This window comes from Artibeus jamaicensis, unplaced genomic scaffold (genome assembly GCF_021234435.1).
Source record: "Artibeus jamaicensis isolate MK-2021 breed Jamaican fruit bat unplaced genomic scaffold, CSHL_Jam_final contig_3152, whole genome shotgun sequence".
Lineage (NCBI taxonomy): Eukaryota > Metazoa > Chordata > Mammalia > Chiroptera > Phyllostomidae > Artibeus > Artibeus jamaicensis.
The window spans coordinates 1,652,443-1,665,089 of NW_026521729.1; the positions used below are offsets into that span (position 1 = coordinate 1,652,443).

At 55.0% G+C, this 12,647-nt stretch overlaps 1 protein-coding gene across 1 annotated transcript; it reads right to left on the reverse strand.

Annotated features, from left to right (window-relative positions):
- Positions 1–6,290: 6,290 nt before the first annotated feature.
- On the reverse strand, positions 6,291–10,705 carry CCL22 (C-C motif chemokine ligand 22). Its single transcript, XM_037141609.2, has 3 exons — positions 10,612–10,705; positions 9,355–9,478; positions 6,291–7,039 (listed from the first exon to the last, which is right to left on the reverse strand). Exons 1-3 carry the CDS (start codon positions 10,682–10,684, stop codon positions 6,955–6,957), a joined length of 282 nt encoding a protein of 93 aa, XP_036997504.2. The 5' UTR covers positions 10,685–10,705; the 3' UTR covers positions 6,291–6,954.
- Between the last annotated feature and the right edge of the window lie 1,942 nt (positions 10,706–12,647).

Below are 12,647 nucleotides of genomic sequence, written 5' to 3' on the forward strand. Positions count from 1 at the left end.
TCGAACAGCCCCCTCTCTTCCCACCCACCCAGTCAGCTCCATACTGGGAGATGGCACATGCCCTTTGGTCAGGCCTGGGGCCCCAGCTCCTCAGTGGGTGATAAACAAAGGACAGAGGGGCCCAGGAACAGAGAATACTGGCTGTGAGCACCGAGAGGCCCAGCGCCCTGCCGCTCTGGGGCTGACAAGCTCTCCCCTGGCCTGGCCGTATCTCCCCCACACCATGAAGGACCCCCAGCCTTTACCCCTTGAAGCCTCATCCTGGGGGAACTTGTTCATCAGAATATTCCCCTACAGGCGCCCAGTAAGCAGGGGCTTGGTATAGTAAATGTCATAGGGACAGATAGGGAAACTGAGGCCCAGGGAGAGGGCAGAATCACCCCAGGACATAGAAAGCATCAGGGTTGGAAGAATGCCACAGGGAAGATGCCGTGGCTCGAGCTGTGGTGTGGCCAGCTCAGGACACAGAAGGGGGCCCCGTGTCCCGGCCTCCAGCACCCCCACCTGACTGGCCTTCCCCCTTTCCACCAACTCCCATCTCCGGCTCTGGCCTCTGTGAACAACACCGCTGGCAACCTCACCCAGGTCGCTCCGTGTTTATCTTCCACCCGCAATGCGTCCGGCCTGTCTCAGGGGGTCCCGTTTTCCTCCTGTACAAGGTGGGGAGTTGGGTCAGCCCACCGAGGAGGGGACTTCACAGCTCTGATTGGCCAGGACAACAGGGCCAGACCCGAACAGCCGGCAGCTCCCAACAGGCCTGTGTGGATTGCTGCAGGTGTTGGTGGCAATGATGTCGATTTATTAGTATCTTCCCGGAAGGCGGGGGCCCAGCCTGGCGGCGTAGGTAGAAGCCGCTCAATCTAACTGTGTCTCTGGGCTGCCAGCCACAGGAAAACCAGTTTGTCTGTGAGTCACAGTCCCAGGCTATAGATCTAGCTCCCACGGCCAGGGGACCGCTCTCACAAGCACAGTAGGGCTGCCTGGGGTGTGGGGCTCCAAGGCTGGACCCTGCTTGGCAGGAAAGACCACCCACCCCTGCACGGGCCAATGTCCACTGTTTTAAGTGCTTTGCATGATTAAATTGCCTAATCATGGTCACAAACCCAGGGTATAAGCCAAATATCACTGTCGTGGCCCATTTAATGGGTGGGGAAACTGAGGCATGCAGAAGTCAAGGAATTTTCTGAGAATCTCCAGTCAGGAAGCAGGGGAGCCTGGACCTGCCCCAGGCACTTAGCTCTGGGGTCTGAGCTCACGACCACCAGGCTATCCCACCTTCCCCTCCACCCCTACTTCGAAGACTGCTATGAAAATTGAGTTTAGTGTCTGTAAGGGCCCAGCAGGAAACAGCTGCCAAAACACCAAGAATGGCACTGCTCTTCTTTGCTCAGCCCTTGGGGAGGTCCTCTGCCCTCTTCTGCTCCAAATTTCCCTCCCACAATATTGGAATGGTCACCCCACTGACCTTATCAGGGCATTAAAGACTAACTGTGTTCAGATTCAATGCCGACACAGTACCCTGGCTTTCGGGTCAGCCAGACCTGGTACCAAACCTGACTCCACCACGTACGAAGGGTATCCCCCTTGGGCAAGTGACTTAACCTCTTGGCCCTCAGCTTCCCTATCTGTAAAATGGGAGGCTATAGCCACGTCATCAGTCAGTCACCAGGGGAGTATTAACTAAGACTTTCACTGCCTGGCCTGCACAAGTGACTCATGTCTGTCACTGAGCCCTGGCGTGTGCCTGGCACTCTGGTGGGACGGGGGACCCAAAGGCAAGTCCATAAGACAAGTCCTTGCCCCAAGGAGCCCCAACTCAGCAGGACAAAGAAAGTGCGGGTCCTGGGGGAGGGGAGAGGACTTCATTCTTATCTGAGCATCAAAGAAGGCGGAGTGAGAGGTGACGGCTCAGATAGAAGATGGGCAGAGGATTGGTTTGTTTCTTTCATATTGTCATTGAGAAAATTTTTAAACAGTAAAGAAGTGGGACAAAGAATGTTCATATCTCTACCACCTCCATGCAATGACGAGCATTTTTCCTTATTCATCTTTTTTTTTTTTTTGGTCCATCCAACTATGGATGCTTGATGTCTTGCCCTGAAATACAGCAGCATGCATCTCCATAGCGTAAAGATACTGCCTTTTAGTAATATAGTGCTGTTATCCCACCTAAAATGAATAATAACTCCTACAGGTAATACTCAGTGCATATCAGATTTCTCTAATGGTCCCCAAAACGCATTTTATAGTTTCTTCTCCCTTTCTCTTTCCTCTTTTTCCTCCTTCCTCTCTCCCTCCTGTCTGTTTCCTTCTTTAAGTTTTTGAACCAGGACCCGATCTAGGTTCATCCATAGTATATGGTTATTTCTTTTTAGTCTACAACAGATTCTGCATCCCCCCTCACCCGTGCTGCCTGGGTGCATTTACATGGCATTGACTTTTCAAAGGATCAAGACTGTTGTCTCACACACCGTGATCATTCTTATTTTCTCTAAGCATGATGTCATTTTATTTGTTCCCTACCCTCTGTATTTCCTTCAATCCAGGAGTTAGATGTGTGGGTTTGATGAGATCCTGGCTACATTCTTGGCAAGAACTTCCCCGATTATGATGTCATCTGATCTATTCCCCTATCTTCTGTATTTCCTATAACCCGGGAGTTAGATCTGTGGGTTTGGGGAGATCCTGGCTACATTCTTGGCAGGAATTTCTCATCACAAGCCACACAACAGACAGGCCATTCCACTAACAGAACTCTCTGCAGGGGAAGCATCCCCTTCCTGATTCACAACTAGCCCGCGGTGCCCAGCCGGGCGGGATTTTCCCAGACCCTTTCAGGCGCAGGGAAAAACCTAACCCAGGAGGGAAGCGCTGGACCTAGGCAGGGGATGAGGAATGATCCGATGATGCTGGCTTCAAGGAAGAAGTAAGCAGAGAGGCTGCAGTTAGATACTTGGAAGCTGGAGCAAGGGATGAAGATACTATTCAGGGGCAAAGGGAGCTGAGGAATAAATAGAGCCAAGGGCGTGATGAAGCAGTCGGTCAGTGGGGTCAGTGGGGTCAGTGGGATGGGGGTGACAAGGGTATCCCTGCTCACACCTTCCTGGGTGCCCCAGAGAGCAGGCAGCCTGCACCGGTCTTGTGGGACATGAGGGATTTCCCTGGGTCCTGGAGGCAGAACAGCAGGGCTGTGGGAGCAGGGCAGGGGGCTCAGGGCACGCCTGTGGGGACCCAGGGTGGTGGAGGGCACAGGTTGGCCAGTCAGGTGGCCATCTCCAGGGCCCCTTGCTGCCCCACCCAGCTCTGGCCAGCTCCCGCTTGTGGCCGATAAGAAGGGTTGCCCCTGTGCACTTGGTATTTCCTGTGCACATGCCCTCTCTTTACTGCGATAAAACACCCTTCCAACCATCTCTAAGACTGCAGAGCGCACTGTGGTGAAGCCAGCATCCCGTCCACCTCTGGAACTTCTCGATTTTGCAAAACCGAAAGTCTGGACCCATTGAATAACTCTGGATTTCTCCTCCTCCAGCCCCGGAAACCACCACTCCACTTTTTGTCTCTGCAGGTCTGACGCCTCTAAGAATCGCACAGTATCGGTCCTTTCGTGACCGGCTCATTTCACTCATCACAGCATCTTCGAAGCCTCACCCATGTTGTCGCAGGTGTCTGGACGTCCTTCCTCGTTAAGGTCGAACACTATCCTGTAGATCCCATCTTGCTTATTCACTCAGCTGTCGATGGACGCTTGGGTTGTTTCCACCGTTCGGCTATTGTGGGGATGCTGCATTAAACACGGGTGTGCAAATAGATGTTTGAGTCCCTGCTTTCAATTCTTTTGTGTATATTCCTGGAGGTGGAATTACTGGATCAGGTGGTAATTCTATGTTAACAGAACCCGCACGCTGCTTTCCACGGCAACGGCGGCATTTTCCATTCCCACCACCAATCACGAGGGTTCCGATTTCTCCACACCAATCTTGTTTTAAATATGGATGTAATGCCCATCCTCATGGGTGTGAGGTGGCATCTCACTGGAGTTTTGATTAGCATTTCCCTTGTGATTACTGATGCTGAGCATATCTTTTCCTGTGTTTATTGACCGTGTGCACATCTTCTTTGAAGAAATGTCTACTCACGTCTTTGCCCGTGTTGTTACTGGGCTCTATCTTCTTTGTGCCTTGGATTCTCATGGCCACAAGCCCTGGCATCTGCTTCTATGCTCCCCACTCACAGGGGTAGAAACTGAGGGTCAGAGGGATGAGCAAGTTGTTTGGACACCAGCCAGCGAGCGTTTCTAGTCTGCCCAAAACCGTGACATGTGCCTTTCTTGATGCTTCTCCCTGCCCTGAGGGAGGAGAAGCCCTCTCTGCTGTTTTGGCAGAGGGAGCTGTGTCCACAAACCCCAGGAGAGCAGGCCTGTTTGAAGACCCCGGGGAGCTCAGCACCAGATGAACTAGGTGCTCCCCAAACCAACTCCCTTTACTTTCTGGACACATGGCTTGACTGTACTTCCCAGCATCCCTTGAGGTCAGGGTGGCCATGTGACTGAGTTTTGCCAATGGCACGTGGGCCGAAGTGATGAGCCCCTCTTCCTGCGCCCCCACCAATAGGCTATGTTCCCTGACCCCATTGGCTGAAGGGTGGGAAGAAGTCCAGGTCCTCTGGGAGCCCGGGTCCCTGAATGACCATGGGGAAGGTTGCCCTTGGACCAGGAATGCCTTCTTCAACTTCACAGGAGAAGAAAACTTCTGTGGGGTTGAGCCACTGAGATTTTGAGGTTTGTTGCATAAAGGAGATTTTCCTGACTAACACAACTCTTCTTCCTTTGAGTCTACACTCGAAGGGGGAAGGTTGGGGCTGGATTGTTGAGTGACTGACTGAATGAAGGAATGTGCCCCTAGAGCTCCAGCCCTGGGGACTGAGTGGAGGGCTTCATCAGACCCTCCTGACCGGTGGTCCCAGGGTGGGCCAGGCCTGGCGGACCACTGTGTAGGCTTCCTTCTTGGCACCTGAGCAGCTACTTCCCAGGTCTGTCTGGTCCTGGCTCCCCACCCCCTCCTACAGTGACTTCCCCTAGGCAAGCCAGCTCACGTGTCAATGTCAAGGGCTTTCCACCAGGTGCCTCCTACCCCTCCTCCCAGGGACAGCAAATGGCAAGGAACAAGCAGACACCATTGTTGAGGATTTATTTCTAAAAGGTCTGAGGGCCAGGGGCAGGACAGGAAGGGAGGGGGAATCCCAGGACATTTGTGGGCTCTGTGGAGGGGCAGCATGCAGGCTTGCACTTCCGGTGCCCGTGGTGGGCAGATGGGCGGGACTGCAGGGGGGACACCGGCCCTGGAAGACTCTGAGTTTCAGGGCTGCCAAAGCCACTGTCTGCGTCTTGGACCTGAGCCCCCAGCGGCTCTGCAAAACGGGTGTTCTCGTTCATAGGTGAGGCTCGGGGAGGGGAGATGGTCCCCTCGGGGTCACAGAGTGACAGCCACCCCACTGAGTGGTACCAGGTTCCCTTGGAAAGGAACCAGGACGTGTAAAGCTTATTTCCTTTTACCTGGGGAACCTACTGATCCTATGGAGGAACAATTAAGTCTCAAGTCCCAGGCCTTAGCCTGGCCCCAGCCACCTGAGAGTGACCTCCACCCAAGGCTTTTTCACTTAACTATACCCTGTGCACTTCTCCCGGGGCCAGGAAAGCTCTGCCTTGTCCCTTTCCCACACGGTTCCTGAAATTCTCCCAACCATCCATATGGCCTTCTATGCCTCTTAAGCATTTTCTGCCTTCTCATATACAAATATAACTAGAGTTTGTAATACCAAGCCAAGGGTAGTCATTCACACCATAGCATGAATTTAGTTATCAGCTATGTAGAGAAAGGGAAAGTGGGGAACTCTGAAAAGGTCAGGCCTGGGTTTGGGAGGTTACAGGAGCAGTAAAAACCCGAGGGAAGCAAGGAGCGTGAAGAGACCCAACACGCAGTAAAATGGGGGAGAGGTGAAGGTGAGCAAGGCAGAGGCTCCACCATTGACCCAGCTGGCTCCTGCCTGGATGGCCTGGAGTCTCAGTATTGATGTGTGAGGGCTTTTAGGGGTGGGAGAGGGACATTGCTTTTATGGGTTCTGTCTGCGGCCACTCGCCGATCCCAGATTCTGCGCCAGGCCCTGAGCTCTGTCCTAGAGGCCAGGAGACAGAAGCGGCTCAGGTGTGGATCTTGGTCCAGCCAGAGAGGTTGGAAGACAAGCTCCCACACCCCAGAAGTTCTGGGCAAACTGTAATCAGGGCTCTTAAGAAGGGGCAGAGGGTCAGAGGAAGTCTACAAACCCAAACTCAATTACTTAGAAATAGTGTGTCTCTTAGGACTGTTTGGCCGAGAGTGACAGACATTGACTCTGCCAACCGTAAGCTTAAAAGGAAAATATAATAAAAGTAAACTTCGATTACTGGCTGCTTAGGCTGAGCAATGCCTTGGAGGGCTGGTGGTCAGACACGTGCTGGTGTTGGGGAGGCACTGTGGGTGTCAGGAACACACAGGTGAGGACCCAGACATAGAAATGTACTACGGCAAGGGTTTGGAGGACAGGGAGCTGGAGTTCGATGTGCATGCTGGGAAATGAGGCGGGGCTGGAGACTGCGATGGGACTGGGTCAGGAGGCAGGGGAGCCAGGCTCAGAAGCTCTGACCCAAGCCTCGGGCAATGGGGAGCCATGGAAGGGCTTGGAGCAGGGGAGTGACTGACCAGAGCTGTGGACCCTCTGGCTACAGGAGGACAGAGGATGTTAGAGGAGGAAGAGGGGAGAAGAGAGTGACAGCTGTGGCATGGAGGATGACAGCTGCAGGGCTGGAGATCAGGGAGCGCAGAGTCTTTGGCCAGGGAGCAGCTGTAATGGCAGGAAGGTAGGGATCCAGGAGCCTTTCTGGAGGAGCCAAGGCCACAGTCATCAGGGCAGGACCCTTCCTCAAAAGACCAGCCTCTGGAGAATCCTCTTCACCCAGTGCGATTCGGGATGGGCGCAGATCTGCCGGCCCTTGGTGGTTAGCAGGCTGGAAGGAGGAGACGTGGGGGCCGCCATGAGACAGCAGTAGCATGCAGGGAGGCTGCCACATCCTGCCCAGAAAGCTTGGCCTGTATGAGTCACCTACTGTATGTACAGATGCCTTCTCTATACAGTGGCTTAGCATTTATGAGCCACCTGCTGTATGCAAACATATTTCTTAGGGAGGAGAGGGGGAGATGGGCAAGAGAACTTCCCACACCTTAGCCCATCAGCCTTGAGTGCCAGGTCCGTCCAGGGAGCAAAGTGGCGCCAGAGTCTCATGACCGTTGCTGACGTGGCCTTGAGGAGAGAGTATTGGGTAGTGGCCAAGAGCATGGACTTTGGAGTCAGCTTATCTGGGTTAAAATCTTAGCCCTGACACTTGTTAGCAGGTCCTTTGACTTCTCTGAGTCTCCCTTTCCACATATGTAAAGTGGGGGTGAGAATCATGGTCCAGACTCACAGGGTTCTGATGACATTTGATGTGTTGATATACGCTGGAGTGCAGAGAGAGCAGGATGTACTATGTAATTGTGCCAGGAGCTGGCCTGAACCCTGGACATTAGTTCTCTTAATGAATCCTCACAGCAATCCTATGGGGTCTGATTATTTTCTCCGTTTCATAGCCGAGGGATGCGAGGCAAAGCCACTTGCCTGAGTGCCAGAGCTGGCGAAGAAGTGGCAAAGCCACTGTGCTCGCTGTGAACTGGACTCTCAGGGGCCAGTGTCCTTGCAGAGTGTCCCCACGCGGGCCTCCCCGAGAGGCCCAAAGCACAGAGGGGTGCACACTAGCCCAATATCACACAGCAATTGTGGGTAAAGGCTCCCGACCTCACCCAAACTGTGGCAAACGCCACGCTGGGCCCCTTGGGGCACTCTGCCCCCACCCTTGTTGGTAGGACATCTTCCAGCCTGGGGCTCCCTTCCTGCTGTTCAAGAAAGAGCCTGTCCTGGGGCCAGGAGCTTCTAGCTGCCCTTACTTCCCTGACCGGCCCCACTGCATAGACCACCAATGAACAGAAAGAAAAAGAAGTGTGCAGCATTGACCTTGGCCTTGTGGGCAGCCTGCCCTGTCTGCTGTATGACAGTGGGCAAGGCTCAGCCCCCGATCTCCCCATTTGTCAAGACACGTTCTTTCTAGAATCCCTTCCAGCTCCGAGCCTGGTAATCACATGTGTGCCGTGTTTATGGAGCACCGAGCACCTGCCGGGCACCGCGCTCTCCACCTATGATTCCTGCGCCCCGTGATGCTCGAGGGGCCGCATAACCTCTCTGTGCCCAGTTCTTACCTGTAAAAAGGGGGTCGCAACCGTGCCTGCTACATAAGATTGTTTTAAGTATTAAATGAGTTACGATTTATAAAGGGTTTATAACAGTGCCTGGCACTTAGCAAGCACTCTTGATACATCTGATAAATGAAAATAAATAAAGGTGCTCATTTGGGGATCATGATGGGGTAGGTGAGGCTCAGAGTTGAAGTGACAAGAGCCCTGGGAGGGCTTCCTGCTTCAGCCTTCTTTGGTATTCACCGGCAGACCCCTCTGAGGGATGAAGATGAGTGAGGAGGGCGAGGAGGAGACGATGACAGAGCCCCAAAGATGTCGCGAGATGTCATGAGTCCCCAAGCCCCACTCCCCCCACCCCAGTGTGTGGCTTGGCAGCAGGCTGGGAGAAGCCAGAGTGGCAGCTGGCGAGGCTGCCCCGAGCGGACAGGCGATGGGGGAGAGGGAAGCAAAGAAGCTGAGGGAAAGAAGGGGCCCCGGTTCCAGCCTGGGCCACGCTGGGCGCGTCACTTCCCCTCCCTGAACCTATTTCTCCACCTATGAAATGGGAGCAACTGAGCCTCCTGCAGGGTCATCGTGAGGGTCAGGGGGCTTGGTGCAGTGACCCCAGAACAGTGCCTGGCCCAGATCGAATACTCTGTATGTGTGAGCCCTTAATACTCTTCTTCTGGAAAGGACGACGGCTACCTCGGGCAACTCCCAGGACCTTGGGGAGGACCCAAGATGTTTCTGATAGGCGCATCTTTGTCACAGGCTCTGCGCCCATGCCCTGTGGCTCTAGACTGCCTACACCACCATCCCCACAGGGGTGTATCTGTTCATTTTGCTCAGCATCCTCAGAACTTGGCAGGCTGCCTGCACAGAATAGGCACCCATAACATTTCTCGAAGGATCACATGCCCTTCTTTCTCAGTACACTCCAGCCTGGGCTGTGCCAGCTGCTGCAGGCAAGCGCTTCCAGTGCCTTCCCCACCCACCTGCACCTGGGCCCACACCCGGCAGGCTCTCCGAGGCCCTGCCTCCCCAGCGCCCCACTTACACCACGCCAGGCCTCCGGCAGGAGTGTGAAGTCTGGTAATAACCCTTCACCAACCGCAGGGGCACGGGGTGACGGATGTGGTCCCGGCAGCAGATGCTGTCCTCCACGTTGGCTCCATAAGGGCCTGGGGAAGAGAGGTGCTCAGAGGCTGGGCACAGAACCCCACCCTCGACACAGCTTTTTCTGTGGAAGGTTGGTGTCAGAGGGTTTGGGCCCCTGAGAAGCCACTAAGAGCCCAATGTCATTACTCTGGATCATTCTGGTCAAAGGTGAGACATTCAGAAAAACTGGGCATCCGTGATGCCCTACGCTTCCAGATGGGCCCCAGAGATGCTGAACAGGGAGAAGCCCTAGAACTTTGCTCTGCAATGAGGCCACACACCGGCACCATCAGCATCACCTAGGAGCTGCTGAGAAATGCTCAGAGCCCAGCCCCGGCCTTGCCGAATCAGATGGGCAGGCCGACGGGATCCCAAGTGCTTCAGAAGTCTGCTTCAGCTCCATCCACTTGAACCCCCTTCATGGAGCAAATGGTGAGGCTAAAGTCCAGGGAGGGGGAGGACTTACCCAGAGTCACACAGCACGACTCTGGAGAGCCAGGGCTGAGGCAGAGCCCAGTCACAAGGACTGGTGTTCGAGTCCCACCAGGCCACTTGAGGGAAGGCCCAATTTCTTTCTCTGACCAAGGGGGTAATAATAGCACGGCCTCTGTGGGGCTTTCAGTGCAAGGAAAACACTCAGGAGCCCAAATCTCCGAGCAATTGTTTCTCTCAGCTGCCCGACCCCCACTCCAGCTCTCCTTCCCCCACCCGATCCAGGGCCGGAGCATTTACGTTGTCATGGAAAAGACGAATGAGGACCCCAGCCTTGAGGGCCTGCTCTGGAGCAAACTGGGGTGGTGGCAGGGCGGGGTCAGCAAAGGCGTATCCCTTGTCTCAGCTCCTGTCCCCCGTTCCAGCTGCCAGTGCTTCTCCGCACCCCAAGGGCCCTGCACTCCAGTTCTCTGGAGTTGAGGACCCTAGGCCATGCCTGCCACAACCCCCAACCAGCTGAGACAGACCCTAGACTTAAGCCTTCAAAACTACCCATTTAACAGATGTGTACGCAGAGGCCCAGAGAAGCAAAGAGACTGGCTCAAGAGGCAGAGGCACACTGGGGTATCTGCTCTCGCTCCAGCATGCTTCCCACTCCATGAGAAGCATGCCCCAGGGTGCGACCCTGGTTTACGCAGGAAGCCCGCCCTCTGCCCAGCCTCACCCGCCTCAGTTGCTTGAAGCGCCATAGCCAGAAGGATCAGGACAGCCAGGAGCGCGGTCTGTAGGCTGGCCATGCTCCTGTCCTCTGTGTCCCAGGCCAGGTGTCTACGATGGCCGGAAGACCCCAAGGTCTGATATTTAAGCGTTGCTACACCCACAAGCCTTGAACACTCTTAGTCATTGGTGAGCAAATTCTGACACTCGCATTATGAAAGGAGAACTCCCGCTTCCTCCATGTTGGAGGAAATTTTCTGTGGCTGCAACCATCAGAGGGGACCCTGACCCTCCTCCCCTCTGAACCTCCAGGGACTCGCAAAATCCCCCTTGAGCTGGGCCTCTTGGAGGCCTTCGCTCCTAAGACCTGCTCAGAAGTGTCCGTGCCACTGGGTGTCTCTGGGAATGGAGACGATGGTTTCAGAGCCCTGCCTGGTCACCTTGGCATCTGTCAGTAAGTCAGGAGAGAATGAGGACAGGCACTAAACAGCCCCCCGAACCCTCAGCTGGAACGAAGACCTGTCTGCTACCCTTGGCGGTCGTGGTTGATCTCTGGTCCCTGGGACAGGCCTACGCACACACTGATTTGCTTTCTCTACCTCATCACCAGCCTCTTCCGTGGCTTCTCGCAAAGTCCCGACTCAGGCCGGTTCACGGTCCACTCAACAGTTTCGAGGAGTTTGCACCCGCATTTCTATCTTCCCTGTCTCCTTCTCCAGCTGCCTCTGAGCTCTTCCTCACCGGCCCCTTCTCAGTCTCCCACCATGTCCTGCGGACTCTATGTGCTACCTGTCCCTCAGGTCTGGCTTCTTCCCTCCACCCCCATCGTCCCTGCCCAGCCCAGGCCACCTCTGTCTCAGGCTCGGATGTGGGTCCCTCGGCCTCTGTCTGTGTGGCAGCGGCCAGAGCGCGTGCGCAGCCCAGGTTCAGAGCGACACATGTGTCTCTCGTGCTTCCAAACCCTGCTGCGGTCCCCTGACCTGAGGGCAGTGGCAAAGCTCCTGCCCGTGTCCTTCAAGGCCCCCTTCCCAGACATGCTTCCGCCCCCACGGTCTCCCGCCACATGGCTCACAGTTCCTCTAAGAGGTCTGCGGCCTGTCCCAGGCCGTGAATGCCCTTTCCACTTCTCTACCTCATAAACTCCCACTCGCGTGTCCATGGCCACGTGAAATGTCACCTCCCAGGGAGGCCCGCCCCCTCGGGGCTTGAGAGGTCTCCGGGGTGACCTGGACTGGGGACCTGGGAAGACTGTCCGGTTTCCCCACTCTTGGGCCCCTCCCCAGAAACTGGCCTCCCAGCTCTGGGAAGGCAGGGGTCTCCTTTCCGGAGTCTCGGCATTCCCGGTGTCTACCAAGAGTGGAGTACAGGTTGGGTGCTCAGGAGACACTGAGTGAAGGAGGGTACTGAAGAGAAAGAGGGGACTTGCCCAGGGTCTCAGGGCCTGGGACTGGCTGCGCCAGGCCTAGAATTCAGCACTCAGCACTCCACTTGGAAAGGGACCCACCCGTTCATTTAGCATCCATTCAATAAATATTTAAGACAGAATAATGCCCCCAGTCCCCCCCAAAAGATGTCCACTTTCTAATTCCCAAAACCTGTGAATATGTGACCTTCCATTTGAAAAGGGCAAATTAAACAGAATGTGCAGAGGACCTGAACGGCCCCAGGTAAGCACAGGGCCATGGGACCACTGTAAGAGGAGAGCGGTGAGTCAGCCTCCGACAGGAACCCAGAGGGCAGAAACGGGGGCCCCCTTGCAGAGGGAGACTGACCTTGGGGGGGGGCAGGTGGCCCTCCAGCATCTGCAAAGGCAAGGAAACAGATCCTTCCCTCCCCAGAGGCTGCCTTAGGCCTTCTGACCTCACTCTGACCTTCTGACCTATGTTTATTTTTTAAAAGATTTTATTCATTTATTTTATTTTTAGAGAGAGGGGAAGGGAGGGAGGAAGAGAGGGAGAGAAACATCATTGTGTGGTTGCCTCTCACATGGCCCCCCACTGGGGACCTGGCCTGCAACCCAGGCACGTATGTGCCCTGGCTGGG

Excerpts from the sequence above, each read along its gene's own strand:
- CCL22 (XM_037141609.2), bottom strand. The coding sequence starts at position 10,684 with ATGGCCAGCCTACAGACCGCGCTCCTGGCTGTCCTGATCCTTCTGGCT. Across the intron at positions 9,479-10,611 it reads GCTTCAAGCAACTGAGGCGG|GCCCTTATGGAGCCAACGTG; the intron begins GTGAGGCTGGGC and ends TCTCTTCCCCAG. Across the intron at positions 7,040-9,354 it reads TGCCGGAGGCCTGGCGTGGT|CCTGCTAACCACCAAGGGCC; the intron begins GTAAGTGGGGCG and ends TCCTCCTTCCAG.